The sequence below is a fragment of the Heptranchias perlo genome, chromosome 1, assembly GCF_035084215.1.
Source record: "Heptranchias perlo isolate sHepPer1 chromosome 1, sHepPer1.hap1, whole genome shotgun sequence".
Classification (NCBI taxonomy): Eukaryota; Metazoa; Chordata; class Chondrichthyes; order Hexanchiformes; family Hexanchidae; genus Heptranchias; species Heptranchias perlo.
The window spans coordinates 12,439,093-12,456,476 of record NC_090325.1 but is presented as its reverse complement, the minus strand read 5'-3'; the positions used below and the strand labels follow the sequence as shown (position 1 = coordinate 12,456,476).

General features: G+C 47.4%; 1 protein-coding gene across 2 annotated transcripts in view; it reads left to right on the top strand.

Moving 5' to 3' along the window:
- LOC137317207 (sperm flagellar protein 1-like) overlaps positions 1 to 17,384 on the top strand; it is a 103,682-nt gene that overhangs the window by 75,156 nt on the left and 11,142 nt on the right. For both annotated transcript variants that reach the window (XM_067980757.1, XM_067980736.1), the window contains one exon: positions 7,888 to 7,975. In XM_067980757.1, the coding sequence (XP_067836858.1) occupies positions 7,888 to 7,975 (88 nt within the window). The remainder of the gene's footprint in view (positions 1 to 7,887; positions 7,976 to 17,384) is intronic.

The window sequence follows — 17,384 nt, the reverse complement described above, 5'->3', positions numbered from 1 at the left end:
GCTATAGGTCCCACGACTCCAAAGCCATAGGCAGACTTCTCGTTCGCCTCCACTGGAACAGGATACATCCTCTACCACGGCCCACTTCTACAATTCTCTCGTGCTCTGTGAACTATCCAGTGCCACGTCTTCACCACATTTTCACTGTCTAATTCCCACTCATTCGTAAAATCTTGCTAAAGAAAGTCATAACAAGAATAAAACCGGATGAACCACCCGGCATCGGACCACTAGGCACCGGACACGACAAAGGCAAACCAAGCCCACTCGACCCTACAAAGTCCTCCTCACGAACATCTGGGGACTTGTGCGAAAATTGGGAGAGTTGTCCCACAGACGAGTCAAGCAACAGCTTGACATAGCCATACTCACAGAATCATATCTTTCAGCCAACGTCCCAGACACTTCCATCACCATCCCTGGGTATGTCCTGTCCCACCGGCAGGACAGACCCACCAGAGGTGGCGGTACAGTGATATACAGTGGCTCTGGGAGTCCTCAACATTGACTCCGAAGCCCATGAAATCTCATGGCTTGAGGTCAAACATGGGCAATGAAACCTCCTTCTGATTACCACCTACCTTCCTCCCTCAGTTGATGAATCAGTCCTCCTCCATGTTGAGCACCACTTGGAGGAAGCACTGGGGGTAGCAAGGGCACAGAATGTACTCTGGGTGGGGGACTTCAATGTCCATCACCAAGAGTGGCTTGGTAGCACCTCTACTGACCGAGCTGGCCGAGTCCTGAAGGACATAGCTGCCAGACTGGACCTGCGGCAGGTGGTGAGCGAACCAACACGAGGGAAAAACCTACTTGACCTCGTCCTCACCAATCTACCTGTCGCTGATGCATCTGTCCATGACAGTATTGGTAGGAGTGACCACCACACAGTCCTCGTGGAGATGAAGTCTCGTCTTCACACTGAGGATATCATCCAACGTGTTGTGTGGCACTATCACCATGCTAAATGGGATAGATTCAGAACAGATCCAGCAGCTCAAAACTGGGCATCCATGAGGCGCTGTGGGCCATCAGCAGCAGCAGAATTGTATTCCAGCACAATCTGTAACCTCATGGCCCGGCATATTCCTCACTCTACCATTACCAACAAGCCAGGGGATCAACCCTGGTTCAATGAGGGGTGTAGAAGAGCAGCACCAGGCGTACCTAAAAATGAGGTGCCAACCTGGTGAAGCTACAACTCAGGACTACATGCATGCTAAACAGTGGAAGCAACATGCTATAGACAGAGCTAAGCGATTCCACAACCAATGGATCAGATCAAAGCTCTGCAGTCCTGCCACATCCAGTCGTGAATGGTGGTGGACAATTAAACAACTAACAGGAGAAAGAGGCTCTATAAACATCTCCATCCTCAATGATGGCGGAGTCCTGCACGAGTGCAAAAGACAAGGCTGAAGCGTTTGCAACCATCTTCAGCCAGAAGTGCTGAGTGGATGATCCATCTCAGCCTCCTTCCAATATCCCCACCATCTCAGAAGCCAGTCTTGAGCCAATTCGATTCACTCCATGTGATATCAAGAAACGGCTGAGTGCACTGGATACAGCAAAGGCTATAGGCCCCGACAACATCCCGGCTGTAGTGCTGAAGATTGTGCTCCAGAACTAGCCGTGCCTCTAGCCAAGCTGTTCCAGTACAGCTGCAACACTGGCTTCCATCCGACAATGTGGAAAATTGCCCAGGTATGTCCTGTCCACAAAAAGCAGGACAAATCCAATCCAGCCATTTATTGTCCCATCAGCCTACTCTCAATCATCAGCAAAGTGATGGAAGGTGTCCTCGACAGTGCTATCAAGCGGCACTTACTCACAAATAACCTGCTCACCGATGCTCATTACGGTCTTTGACCAAACATGGACAAAAGAGCTGAATTCCAGAGGTGTGGTGAGAGTGACTGCCCTTGACATCAAGGCAGCATTTGACCGAGTGTGGCACCAAGGAGCCCTAGTAAAATTGAAGTCAATGGGAATCAGGGGGAAAACTCTCCAGTGGCTAGAGTCATACCTAGCACAAAGGAAGATGGTAGTGGTGGTTGGAGGCCAATCATCTCAGCCCCAGGACATTGCTGCAGGAGTTCCTCAGGGCAGTGTCCTAGGCCCAACCATCTTCAGCTGCTTCATCAATGACCTTCCCTCCATCATAAGGTCAGAAATGGGGATGTTCACTGATGATTGCACAGTGTTCAGTTCCATTCGCAACCCCTCAGATAATGAAGCAGTGCGAGCCGGCATGCAGCAAGACCTGGACAACATCCAGGCTTGGGCTCATAAGTGGCAAGTAACATTCGCACCAGACAAGTGCAATGACCACCTGCAACAAGAGAGAGTCTAACCACCTCCCCTTTACATTCAATGGCATTACCATCGCTGAATCCCCACCATCAACATCCTAGGGGTCACCATTGACCAGAAACTTAACTGGACCAGCCATATAAATACTGTGGCTACAAGAGCAGGTCAGAGGCTGGGTATTCTGCAGTGAGTGACTCACCTCCTGACTCCCCGAAGGCTTTCTGCCATCTAGGCACAAGTCAGGAGTGTGATGGAATACTCTCCACTTGCCTGGATGAGTGCAGCTCCAACAACTCTCAAGAAGCTCGACACCATTCAGGACAAAGCAGCCCGTTTGATTGGCACCCCATCCACCACCCTAAACATTCACTCCCTTCACCACCGGCGCACTGTGGCTGCAGTGTGTACCATCCACAGGATGCACTGCACAACTCGCCAAGGCTTCTTCAACAGCACCTCCCAAACCCGCGACCTCTACTACCTAGAAGGACAAGGGTAGCAGGCACATGGGAACAACACCACCTGCATGTTCCCCTCCAAGTCACGCACCAGCCTGACTTGGAAATATATCGCCGTTCCTTCATCGTCACTGGATCAAAATCCTGGAACTCCTTACCTAGCAGCACTGTGGGAGAACCTTCACCACACGGACTGCAGCGGTTCAAGAAGGCGGCTCACCACCACCTTCTCAAGGGCAATTAGGGATGGGCAATAAATGCTGGCCTCGCCAGTGATGCCCACAACCCATGAACGAATAAAAAAAAATCTGCAGAAAATGAGAGTACAAGGTAAGGATGAATATTACCTCCTTGAGATTAAAACGACCGAGAAAGAGGTGGAGGCTTATGCCTGTGCGGTGCTTTACAGGGATGCTGTGATGACTATGTATTGTTCAGTCATTAACCTCGAGCGGACACTATACCCCTAGCCTTGCCATCTCACACAGCAGGAGTAGACTGCCTCCCGTTCAGCTCCATGGCCTGCTCCTCATAAAACGTGAAGTTTTTAGAGTCAGGGATGTCCCCTCCGGTGCGCTCTCCATTCTGTGCAATGTGCACTAGTTTGTCCTGCAACAAGATTTAGTAAATGAAGTGAAGACAAGAAATTGTCTGCTTGGTGGCATGGGACAACTAAAGGAAGAGATATAGAGATATCACCCTGTTAACGTGGAGGAAGGGGGTTTAAGGTTGGACATGCAAGTAATTACTGTAAGATGAGATGTGTTTGCATACAGTTAAGTTCCCAATTTAGTGCCCCCTTAGCCAGAGTATGCCTTGAAGGGCTATTTGTACAGCTTTTAATTTGTGTGGGTGAAGAGTGTGCTGGTACCCATGGAAGAAAAGGGAGAGTACCCAGTGCGTTAATTTGCCCTATTTAGATCATTAACCTTCTTGGGGAACTAACTTGCAGTCCTGTGGTGAGAGAGGTTGCACTTGGTGCCTTTGTCAATCACCTTTCTTCACATGGCAGGCAAGAAGCTTCTTCCCACGAGTGCCCAGCAGTCTGTTTCTCCTCTGCACTATTTCATTGAAGAGGATTTACGGGTCCAGCTGCTTCCTTGGCAGAAATTCTTGAAAAGTGGCACAACACACTCATGAAACATCCAACCAAGCAACCTGACAGTGAACTGAGTAGGGCAAGCACTTTGCTACTTGTCTACTGCTCCTCCAGCTCACTGTTGCAATTGTCAGCCTAAACAAGCTTTTTAAAGATGGCACTGTAATATCCAAGGATGCACTGCAGCAACTCGCCAAGGCTTCTTCGACAGCACCTCCCAAGCCTAGAAGGACAAGAGCAGCAGGCACATGGGAACAACACCACCTGCACGTTCCCCTCCAAGTCACACACCATCCCAACTTGGAAATATATCGCCGTTCCTTCATTGTCGCTGGGTCAAAATCCTGGAACTCCCTTCCTAACAGCACTGTGGGAGAACCGTCACCACACGGACTGCAGCGGTTCAAGAAGGCGGCTCACCACCACCTTCTCAAGGGCAATTAGGGATGGGCAATAAATGCCGGCCTCGCCAGCGACGCCCACATCCCATGAACGAATAAATAAAAAGCACCCTAGCACATTAATCCCAGGATTTACACCAGTGTCTCCTCCAATGAATAAAAAGAAAAAAAGAACTTTTTTTATATATATTGCACCTTTTATGACCTCAGTACATCCCAAAGCTCTTTACAGCCAGTGAAGTACTTTTGAAATGAAGTCACTGTTGTAATGTAGGAAATGCAGCAGCCAATTTGCGCACAGCAAGGTCCCTCAAACAGCAATGTGGTAACAACCAGATAATCTGTTGTAGCGGTTGAGGAATAAATATCAGCCAGGACACCAGGGAGAACGCCCCTGCTCTTCTTTGAAATAATCATAGAATCATAGAAGTTACAACATGGAAACAGGCCCTTCGGCCCAACATGTCCATGTCGCCCAGTTTATACCACTAAGCTAGTCCCAATTGCCTGCACTTGGCCCATATCCCTCGATACCCATCTTACCCATGTAACTGTCCAAATGCTTTTTAAAAGACAAAATTGTACCCGCCTCTACTACTGCCTCTGGCAGCTCGTTCCAGACACTCACCACCCTTTGAGTGAAAAAATTGCCCCTCTGGATCCTTTTGTATCTCTCCCCTCTCACCTTAAATCTGTGCCCCCTCGTTATAGACTCCCCTACCTTTGGGAAAAGATTTTGACTATCGACCTTATCTATGCCCCTCATTATTTTATAGACTTCTATAAGATCACCCCTTAACCTCCTACTCTCCAGGGAATAAAGTCCCAGTCTGTCTAACCTCTCCCTGTAAGTCAAACCATCAAGTCCCGGTAGCATCCTAGTAAATCTTTTCTGCACTCTTTCTAGTTTAATAATATCCTTTCTATAATAGGGTGACCAGAACTGTACACAGTACTCCAAGTGTGGCCTCACCAATGCCCTGTACAACTTCAACAAGACATCCCAACTCCTGCATTCAATGTTCTGACCAATGAAACCAAGCATGCTGAATGCCTTCTTCACCACCCTATCCACCTGTGACTCCACTTTCAAGGAGCTATGAATCTGTACTCCTAGATCTCTTTGTTCTATAACTCTCCCCAACGCCCTACCATTAACGGAGTAGGTCCTGGCCCGATTCGATCTACCAAAATGCATCACCTCACATTTATCTAAATTAAACTCCATCTGCCATTCATCGGCCCACTGGCCCAATTTATCAAGATCCCGTTGCAATCCTAGATAACCTTCTTCACTGTCCACAATGCCACCAATCTTGGTGTCATCTGCAAACTTACTAACCATGCTTCCTAAATTCTCATCCAAATCATTAATATAAATAACAAATAACAGCGGACCCAGCACCGATCCCTGAGGCACACCGCTGGACACAGGCATCCAGTTTGAAAAACAACCCTCGACAACCACCCTCTGTCTTCTGTCGTCAAGCCAATTTTGTATCCAATTGGCTACCTCACCTTGGATCCCATGAGATTTAACCTTATGTAACAACCTACCATGCGGTACCTTGTCAAATGCTTTGCTGAAGTCCATGTAGACCACGTCTACTGCACAGCCCTCATCTATCTTCTTGGTTACCCCTTCAAAAAACTCAATCAAATTCGTGAGACATGATTTTCCTCTCACGAAACCATGCTGACTGTTCCTAATTAGTCCCTGCCTCTCCAAATGCCTGTAGATTCTGTCCCTCAGAATACCCTCTAACAACTTACCCACTACAGATGTCAGGCTCACTGGTCTGTAGTTCCCAGGCTTTTCCCTGCCGCCCTTCTTAAACAAAGGCACAACATTTGCTACCCTCCAATCTTCAGGCACCTCACCTGTAGCGGTGGATGATTCAAATATCTCTGCTAGGGGACCCGCAATTTCCTCCCTAACCTCCCATAACGTCCTGGGATACATTTCATCAGGTCCCGGAGATTTATCTACCTTGATGCGCGTTAAGACTTCCAGCACCTCCCTCTCTGTAATATGTACACTCCTCAAGACATCACTATTTATTTCCCCAAGTTCCCTAACATCCATGCCTTTCTCAACCTTAAATACCGATGTGAAATATTCATTCAGGATCTCACCCATCTCTTGTGGTTCCGCACATAGATGACCTTGTTGATCCTTAAGAGGCCCTACTCTCTCCCTAGTTACCCTTTTGCCCTTTATGTATTTGTAGAAGCTCTTTGGATTCACCTTTGCCTGATCTGCCAAAGCAATCTCATATCCCCTTTTTGCCCTCCTGATTTCTCTCTTAACTCTACTCCGGCAATCTCTATACTCTTCAAGGGATCCACTTGATCCCAGCTGCCTATGCATGTCATATGCCTCCTTCTTCTTTTTGACTAGTGCCTCAATCTCCCGAGTCATCCAAGGTTCCCTACTTCTACCAGCCTTGCCCTTCACTTTATAAGGAATGTGCTTACCCTGAACCCTGGTTAACACACTTTTGAAAGCCTCCCACTTACCAGACGTCCCTTTGCCTGCCAACAGACTCTCCCAATCAACTTCTGAAAGTTCCTGTCTAATACCATCAAAATTGGCCTTTCCCCAATTTAGAATTTTAACTTTTGGGCCAGACCTATCCTTCTCCATAGCTATCTTAAAACTAATGGAATTATGATCACTGGTCCCAAAGTGATCCCTCACTAACACTTCTGTCACCTGCCCTTCCTTATTTCCCAAGAGGAGGTCAAGTTTTGCCCCCTCTCTAGTCGGGCCATCCACATACTGAATGAGAAATTCCTCCTGAATACACTCAACAAATTTCTCTCCATCCAAGCCCCTAATGCTATGGCTGTCCCAGTCAATGCCATGGGTTCTTTTATATCAACTTGAGAGGACAGACAGGGCCTCAGTTTAATGTCTCATCCAAAAGACAGCATCTCCAACAGTGCAGAATTCCCTCAGTACTGCACTGGAGCATTAGCCTAGATTTTGTGCTCAAGTCTGGAGTGGGACTTGAACCCATGACTTGCCTGACTTAGAAGGTAAGAGTGCTACCCACTGAGCCACGACTAACAATGCGCAGAGGTATATCGACACCAGATGATGATTGAATCGGGCTTAGTTATGATTCCCTTCATGGTAGAATGAGCAGCTGCTGCTCTCTGTTGAGGCTCACGAGACTAAGACAAGCCAGAAACTGGCATTATCACACCCTCTGTGACTTTGAATCTAAAATTGGGTAGCACACTGCACTGCATGTTGTAAGTGTAGACATTCAAAGGATTTGTCACAGTGTCGCATTGCAACAAGTTATTTGTCCTCAGAATGATCAGGTGGATGAGATGCTAGAGAACTGCCAGCACCACTGCCATACCTCAGTTTCTTCAGGAGAGAACTCTGAATAACAGTTGTAACCTGATGTAAAAAAAATACAGGTCCACATGTATGGTTATAGTTGTAGTTTATCTCTTTTTTTTTATTCCTGACTATAAATCTCATTCCAGCCACCCCTTACTCTTTGCTTCTGTGTAATTCCATGACTACTTGATTGAAAGTTGTTCTTGAAAACCTGCCATTATATTGACATTTCTTTTTTTTTCCATTTCGCACCTTAAGGTCAGTTTCCAGCATCACCGAGGTCAAAGGGTTATGCAACAGGGAACCATCACTATATTCAACTACGAGCTGACCACCCAACATTAAGGTATTGTCGATTCATAACCCTGCGAATAGATTGCGAGCCACACGCTCCCGTAGGATTACACAGGCTTCTTCCACTCAGCAAGAAAAGCATTTTCAGGACATAAAGATGCTTCCAGGAGTCAGAGAGAATGACCGGCAGTCATAGAATCATAAAATCATACAGCAAAGAAGTAGGCAGTTCGGCCAATCATGCCTGCACCAGCTCTCTGAAAGAGCTATTCAATTAGTCCCATTCCCCTGTCCTTTCCCCGTCGCCCTGCAAATGTTTCCTTTTCAAGTATTTAGCCAATTTCCTTTTGAAAGTTACTATTGAATCTGCTTCCACCACCCTTTCAGGCAGAGCATTCCAGATCATTACAATTCGCTGCGTTTTTAAAAAACAAAATTCTTCTCATCTCCCCGCTGATTTTTTTTTGCCAATTACCTTAAACTGCAGTATAGATTTTTTTTTGACTTTGTGAAATGCAGATCAATTGTTAAGGGGAACTGGGGAGAAAGATTATTTTTAAAAAGAAATTATTCAAAAGAAGCAAAAGAAAAACTTTTTAAAAAATCAATTGGCCTCAGCAACCTGGGGCTTGGGAATAGGGGGAGAAAACCTGCCAGGGCCTCCACTCCTGATCCCTATCCCTACTAAAATGTCCACTTGTGTTTAGCCAAGATTGGGCATGGCTGTGATGCCTCTCACAGTTGAACAGTGTGTTGACTGTCATGGATGAGTCAGAATTTCTTATAAGTGAACGTTGGGATGTTTGAAGCCATTTATTTTGACCCCATCAAAAGCTCTGCCTCATCACTATTGCCTCCCATATCTCACTCTGGCTGCTCACTCAGACTGCACTCAACTTTGGTGTTCTTTTCGACACATCACTGAGTGTCAAGGCCCATATCCTATCCCCGACAAGATCGCTTATTTCCACCTCTGAAACATTGTCCGCCTCCACCCCACCTTACACCCACTTTCATAAAAATTCTTATCCGTACCTTCGTCACCTCCAGACTCAAGTTCTGCTCTGCCTCTTTGCCTTCCCGATCTCCACCCTCCAACTCTAATTCATCCAAAACTCTACTGCTCATATTCTGTCCCACACTATGCTCCATTTGCCCATGACCTTCATTCCCATTGACCTATGTTCACTGCCTATCCCTGAACAGGTCAAATTTAAAATCCTCGTCCTCAGCTATAAATCCCTCCAAGGGCTCAGCCCTTCCTGCCCCTCCTTCAACATTGCTGTCAGTACTTGCTCTGGTCTCTTTTTAAATTCCACCCACGGCCCCCGCTCTCCATCTTCACTCTCCACCTGCAGAACCATCAGTTATTTTGCACCGACAGTCCTGAATGGTATCAAAAAATCCTTTACTTCCTTCTTTCAAAAGCCACCGTAAACCTACTGCTTTGACCATGCCCTCGGCCACATCCCCTAATTCATCTTTTACTTTTTGGTGTCTACTTTCACATCTACGAAATGCGTTTGAGGCATGTTACTATTTTAGAGGCTCCATTTCAATGCAAGTAGTTGTTGTGCCTGGCTATGCCCGTTGCCTGACTCTACAGGATGCCTGGCTGTGCCCATTACCTGACTCTACAGGATGCCTGGCTGTGCCCGTTGCCTGACTCTACAGGATGCCTGGCTGTGCCCGTTGCCTGACTCTACAGGATGCCTGGCTGTGCCCATTGCCTGACTCTACAGGATGCCTGGCTGTGCCTGTTGCCTGACTCTACAGGATGCCTGGCTGTGCCCGTTGCCTGGCTCTACAGGATGCCTGGCTGTGCCCGTTGCCTGACTCTACAGGATGCCTGGCTGTGCCCGTTGCCGGACTCTACAGGATGCCTGGCTGTGCCCATTGCCTGATCTACACACTGCCTGGCTGTGCCCATTGCCTGACTCTACAGGATGCCTGGCTGTGCCTGTTGCCTGACTCTACAGGATGCCTGGCTGTGCCTGTTGCCTGACTCTATAGGATGCCTGGCTGTGCCCGTTGTTTGACTCTACAGGATGCCTGGCTGTGCCCATTGCCTGACTCTACAGGATGCCTGGCTGTGCCCGTTGCCTGACTCTACAGGATGCCTGGCTGTGCCCGTTGCCTGACTCTACAGGATGCCTGGCTGTGCCCATTGCCTGACTCTACAGGATGCCTGGCTGTGCCCATTGCCTGACTCTACAGGATGCCTGGCTGTGCCCGTTGCCTGACTCTACAGGATGCCTGGCTGTGCCCGTTGCCTGACTCTACAGGATGCCTGGCTGTGCCCATTGCCTGACTCTACAGGATGCCTGGCTGTGCCCGTTGCCTGACTCTACAGGATGCCTGGCTGTGCCCGTTGCCTGACTCTACAGGATGCCTGGCTGTGCCTGTTGCCTGACTCTACAGGATGCCTGGCTGTGCCCGTTGCCTGACTCTACAGGATGCCTGGCTGTGCCTGTTGCCTGACTCTACAGGATGCCTGGCTGTGCCCGTTGCCTGACTCTACAGGATGCCTGGCTGTGCCCGTTGCCTGACTCTACAGGATGCCTGGCTGTGCCTGTTGCCTGACTCTACAGGATGCCTGGCTGTGCCCGTTGCCTGACTCTACAGGATGCCTGGCTGTGCCCGTTGCCTGACTCTACAGGATGCCTGGCTGTGCCCGTTGCCTGACTCTACAGGATGCCTGGCTGTGCCCGTTGCCTGACTCTACAGGATGCCTGGCTGTGCCCATTGCCTTACTCTACAGGATACCTGGCTGTACCCATTGCCTGATCTACACACTGCCTGGCTGTGCCCACTACCTGGCAGTGCCCATTGCCTGACTCTACATATGGCCTGGCTCTGCCTATTGCCTGCCTGTGCCCATGCAAGGAGTGGGTTGAGCGGTTTGTGGATCAATCATGTTGAAGGGTATAATTCACCGGCCTATTTTTGAGTGCCATGTTCCGCCCACAAGACATTAAAACCATTGCAGAGGCAAACTTGCTTGGTGACTTTATAGATCATTAATTTGTTTGTGTGCCAACACATTTTGAAAAAATTCTAGACACATTGCAAGTGTTCTAAGCAAGGGAGCCAGTCTGTAATATAATTGTTTCTTACAAAATATGTGGTCAAGCTGTTTGGTAAAGTTGTCTTGGATTCCAAGAAAGTAACTTGATTCGGAACTGTGACTAAGCTGCTGAAATCTGTAACTTTGGATACTTCTAGTCGTTTTTTTTATTCGTTCATGGGATGTGGGCGTTGCTGGCAAGGCCAGCATTTATTGCCCATCTCTAATTGCCCTTGAGAAGATGGTGGTGAGCCATCGCCTTGAACTGCTGCAGTCCCTGTGGTGAAGGTTTTCCCACAGAGATGTTAGGTAGGGAGTTCCAGGATTTTGACCCAGCGACGTTGAAGGAACGGCGGTATATTTCCAAGATGGGATGGTGTGTGACTTGGAGGGGAACGTGCAGGTGGCAGTGTTCCCATGTGCCTACTGCCCTTGTCCTTCTAGATGATAGAGGTCGAGGATTTGGGAGGTGCTGTCGAAGAAGCCTTGGCGAGTTGCTGCAGCGCATCCTGTAGACGGTACACACTGCAGCCACGGTGCGCCAGTGGTGAAGGCAGTGAACATTTAGGGTGGTGGATGGGGTGCAAATCAAGTGGGTTGCTTTGTCCTGGATGGTGTTGAGCTTCTTGAGTGTTGTTGGAGCGGCACTCATCCAGGCAAGTGGAGAGTATTCCATCACACTCCTGACTTGTGCCTTGTAGATGGTGGAAAGGCTTTGGGGAGTCAGGAGGTGAGTCACTTGCCGCAGAATACCCAGCCTCTGACCTGCTCTTGTAGCCACAGTATTTATATGGCTGGTTCAGTTAAGTTTCTGGTCAATGGTGACCCCCAGGATGTTGATGGTGGGGGATTCGGTAATGGTAATGCCGTTGACTGTCAAGGGGAGGTGGTTAGACTTTCTCTTTTTGGAGATGGTCATTGCCCGGCACTTGTCTGGCACGAATGTTACGTGCCACGTATCAGCCCAAGCCTGGATGTTGTCCAAGTCTTGCTGCACGCGGGCTCAGACTGCTTCATTGTTTGAGGGGTTACGAATGGAACTGAACACTGTGCAATCATCGGCGAACATCCCCATTTCTGACCTTTTGATGGAGGGAAGGTCATTGATGAAGCAGCTGTAGATGGTTGGGCCTAGGACGTTGCCCTGAGGAACTCCTGCAGCAATGTCCTGGGGCTGAGATGATTGGCCTCCAACAACCACTACCATCTTCCTTTGTGCTAGGTATGACTAACCACTGGAGAGTTTTTCCCCACATTCCCATTGACTTCAATTTTACTAGGGCTCCTTGGTGCCACACTCGGTCAAATGCTGCCATGATGTCAAGGGCAGTCACTCTCACCTCACCTCTGGAATTCAGCTCTTTTGTCCACATTTGGTCCAGGACTGTAACGAGGTCTGGAGGTGAGTGGTCCTGGCGGAACCCAAACTGAGGATCGGTGAGCAGGTTATTGGTGAGTAAGTGCCGCTTGATAGCACTTTGGATGACATCACTGCTGATGATTGAGGGTAGACTGATGGGGCGGTAATTGGCCGTATTTTTCCTGCATTTTGTGGACAGGACATAACTGGGCAATTTTCCACATTGTCGTGTAGATGCCAATGTTGTAGCTGTACTGGAACAGTTTGGCTAGAGGCGCGGCTAGTTCTGGAGCACAAGTCTTCAGCACTACAGCCGGGATGTTGTCGGGTCCCATAGCCTTTGTTGTATCCAGTGCACTCAGCCATTTCTTGATATCACGTGGAGTGAATCGAATTGGCTGAAGACTGGCTTCTGTGATGGTGGGAATATCGGGAGGTGGCCGAGATGGATCATCCACTCGGCACTTCTGGCTGAAGATGATTGCAAATGCTTTAGCCTTGTCTTTTGCACTCACGTGCTGGACTCTGCCACCTTCGAGGATGGGGATGTTCACAGAGCCTGCTCCTCCCGTTAGTTGCTAAATTGTCCACCACCTTTTATGACTGGATGTGGCAGGACTGCAGAGCTTTGATCTGATCCATTGGTTGTGGAATCGCTTTGCTCTGTCTATAGCATGTTGCTTCCACTGTTTAGCATGCATGTAGTCCTGTGTTGTAGCTTCACCAGGTTGGCATCTCATTTTTAGGTACGCCTGGTGCTGCTCCTGGCATGCTCTTCTACACTCCTCATTGAACCAGGGTTGATCCCCTGGCTTGTTGGTAATGGTAGAGTGAGGAATATGCCGGGCCATGAGGTTACAGATTGTGCTGGAATACAATTCTGCTGCTGTTGATGGCCCACAGAGCCTCATGGATGCCCAGTTTTGAGCTGCTGGATCTGTTCTGAATCTATCCCATTTAGCACGGTGGTAGTGCCATACAACACGTTTGATGGTGTCTTCAGTGCGAAGACGGGACTTCATCTCCACGAGGACTGTGCGGTGGTCACTCCTACCCATACTGTCATGGACAGATGCATTTGCGACAGGTAGATTGGTGAGGACGAGGTCAAGTAGGTTTTTCCCTCGTGTTGGTTCGCTCACCACCTGCCGCAGGCCCAGTCTGGCAGCTATGTCTTTCTGGACTCAGCCAGCTCGGTCAGTAGTGGTGCTACCGAGCCACTCTTGTTGATGGACATTGAAGTCCCCCACCCAGAGTACATTCTGTGCCCTTGTTACCCTCAGTGCTTCCTCCAAGTGGTGCTCAATATGGAGAAGGACTGATTCATCAGCTGAGGCAGGGCGGTAGGTGGCAATCAGCAGGAGGTTTCCTTGCCGATGTTTGACTTGATGCCATGAGATTTCATGTGCTGTTTGAAGGCAATAAAATATTTGAGATGTGTAACCTCCTCCCCCTTTTTAAACAAGTGAGCCACTAACCAAAGGTAGATTATTCTGTAATATGCCAGACTTTTCACTCAATGATCCTGGGATCTTACCCCAGCAGAGTTCACTCAGCTTTTATTGCTTCTACATTGGATAAAATAAGTACCATGTCTTTGGCTGTGAGGAAAAAAAGCAGGAGACCAACAATGCTTGCCAGAATTTTCAAATTTTGCGCCTGAGCGGGAAACCTGGTAGATTGGATTGCTTGCCCAATGTAGAACCCACCTAACTTTCATTGTTTTTTTATTATTCATTCATTCATGGGACTTGGAGAGGAACGTGCAGTTGGTGTTGTTCCCATGCACCTGCTGCCCTTGTCCTTCTAGGTGGTAGGGGTCATAAGAACATAAGAACATAAGAAATTGGAGCAGGAGTAGGCCAATCGGCCCCTCGAGCCTGCTCCGCCATTCAATAAGATCATGGCTGATCTGATCCCAACCACAAATCTAAAGAACACAAGAAGTCGGAGCAGGACCCGGCCACATAGCCCCTGGGCCCTCTCCGCCACCCACAGGGCATTGACCGATCCGAACTCAGCTTCATGTCCAATTTCCTGCCCGCTCCCCATAACCCCTAATTCCCTTTACTTCTAGGAAACTGTCTATTTCTGTTTTAAATTTATCTAATGATGTAGCTTCCACAGCTTCCTGGGGCAGCAAATTCCACAGACCTACAACCCTCTGAGTGAAGAAGTTTCTCCTCATCTCAGTTTTGAAAGAGCAGCCCCTTATTCTAAGATTATGCCCCCTCGTTCTAGTTTCACCCATCCTTCGGAACATCCTTACTGCATCCACCCGATCAAGACCCTTCACAATCTTATATGTTTCAATAAGATCGCCTCTCATTCTTCTGAACTCCAATGAGTAGAGTCCCAATCTACTCAACCTCTCCTCATATGTCCGCCCCCTCATCCCCGGGATTAACCGAGTGAACCTTCTTTGTACTGCCTCGAGAGCAAGTATGTCTTTTCTTAAGTATGGAGACCAAAACTGTATGCAGTATTCCAGGTGCGGTCTCACCAATACCTTATATAACTGCAGCAATACCTCCTTGTTTTTATATTCTATCCCCCTAGCAATAAAAGCCAACATTCCGTTGGCTTTCTTGATCACCTGCTGCACCTGCATACCAACTTTTTGATTTTCTTGCACTAGGACCCCCAGATCCCTTTGTACTGCAGTACTTTCCAGTCTCTCGCCATTAAGAAAATAACTTGCTCTCTGATTTTTCCTGCCAAAGTGCATAACCTCACATTTTCCAATATTATATTGCATCTGCCAAATCTCCGCCCACTCACCCAGCCTGTCTATATCCCCTTGCAGGTTTTGTATGTCCTCCTCACTCTCTACTTTCCCTCCCATCTTTGTATCATCTGCAAATTTTGATATGTTGCACTCGGTCCCCTCCTCCAAATCGTTAATATAGATTGTAAAGAGTTGGGGACCCAGCACCGACCCCTGTGGAACACCACTGGTTACTGGTTGCCAGTCCGAAAATGAACCATTTATCCCAACTCTCTGCTTCCTGTTCGATAACCAATCCTCCACCCATGCCAGAATATTACCCCCAATCCCGTGATTTTTTATCTGAAGTAATAATCTTTTATGTGGCACCTTGTCGAATGCCTTCTGGAAGTCTAAATACACTACGTCCACTGGTTCCCCTTTATCCACCCTATACGTTATATCCTCGAAGAACTCAAGCAAATTTGTCAGACATGACTTCCCCTTCATAAAGCCATGCTGACTTTGTCCTATTAAATTATGCTTATCTAAATGTTCCGTTACTGTCTCCTTAATAATAGACTCCAAAATTTTACCCACCACAGATGTTAAGCTAACTGGCCTATAATTTCCAGCCTTCTGCCTACTACCCTTTTTAAATAACGGTGTTACATTAGCAGTTTTCCAATCTGCCGGGACCTCTCCTGAGTCCAGGGAATTTTGGAAAACTATCACCAAAGCATCCACAATCCCTACTGCCACTTCCCTCAAGACCCTAGGATGGAAGCCATCAGGTCCAGGGGATTTATCCGCCTTGAGTCCCATTATTTTACTGAGTACCATCTCCTGAGTGATTTTAATCGTATTTAGCTCCTCCCCCCCGAGAGTCCCCTGTTTGTCCAGTGTTGGGATATTCTTAGTGTCCTCTACTGTAAAGACTGAAACAAAATATTTGTTCAGCATTTTTGCCATCTCCATGTTTCCCACCATTAATTTCCCGGTCTCATCCTCTAAGGGACCTATGTTTGCCTTAGCCACCCTTTTTCTTTTTATATAACTATAGAAACTCTTGCTATCTGTTTTTATATTTTTTGCTAATTTCTTTTCATAATCTAACTTCCCTTTCTTAATCAATCCTTTAGTTACTTTTTGCTGTCTTTTGAAGAATTCCCAATCTTCTATCCTCCCACTAAGTTTGACTACCTTATATGTCCTTGTTTTTAGTCGGATACTATCCTTGATTTCTTTACTTAGCCACGGATGGCTGTAATTTCTTTTACACCCTTTTTTCCTCATTGGAATATATTTATTTTGAAAGTTGTAAAATAACTCCCTAAATGAACACCACTGCTCATGTACCGTCTTACCCTTTAATCTATTTTCCCAGTCCACTTTAATCAATTCCGCTCTCATACCATCATAGTCTCCTTTATTCAAGCTCAGTACGCTTGTTTGAGAATCAACCTTCTCACCCTCTAATTGGATATGGAATTCAACCATGTTGTGGTCGCTCGTTCCAAGGGGATCCTTAACTAGGACATTATTAATTAATCCTGACTCATTACACAGGACCAGGTCCAAGGTTGCCTGCCCCCTTGTAGGATCAGTTACATACTGCTCAAGAAATCCATCCCTGATGCACTCAATGAACTCGTCCTCAAGGCTGCTCTGCCCAATTTGATTTCTCCAGTTAATATGATAATTAAAATCCCCCATAATTATGGCTGTTCCCTTATTACATGCCCCGACTATCTCCTGATTAATACTTCTTCCAGCAGAGTTGCAAATATTAGGAGGCCTATATACTACGCCCACTAATGTTTTTTTTCCCTTATTATTCCTTATCTCCACCCAAACTGTTTCATTATCTTGATGCTTTGTCCCAATATCATTTCTCTGTATAACAGTGATTCCTTCCTTTATTAACATAGCCACCCCACCTCCCCTTCCTTCCTGCCTGTCCTTCCTGATTGTTAAATACCCTGGCATATTTAATTCCCAGTCGTTGTCACCCTGCAGCCATGTTTCTGTAATGGCCACAAGATCATACCCATACGTAGTTATTTGTGCCGTTAACTCGTCCATTTTATTACGAATGCTACGTGCATTCAGATAAAGAACTTTCAAATCTGTTTTGTGATGCTTAGTTCCTGCTTTTTCCTTTTTTAACACTTTACCTATTACTCCATACCTTCTGTCCCTTCCTGTTACGCTTTCCTCTCTCTCCCTGCTCAGGTTCCCAACCCCCTGCCACTTTAGTTTAAACCCTCCCCAACAGCACTAGCAAACACTCCTCCTAGGACAGCGGTCCCGGCCCTGCCCAGGTG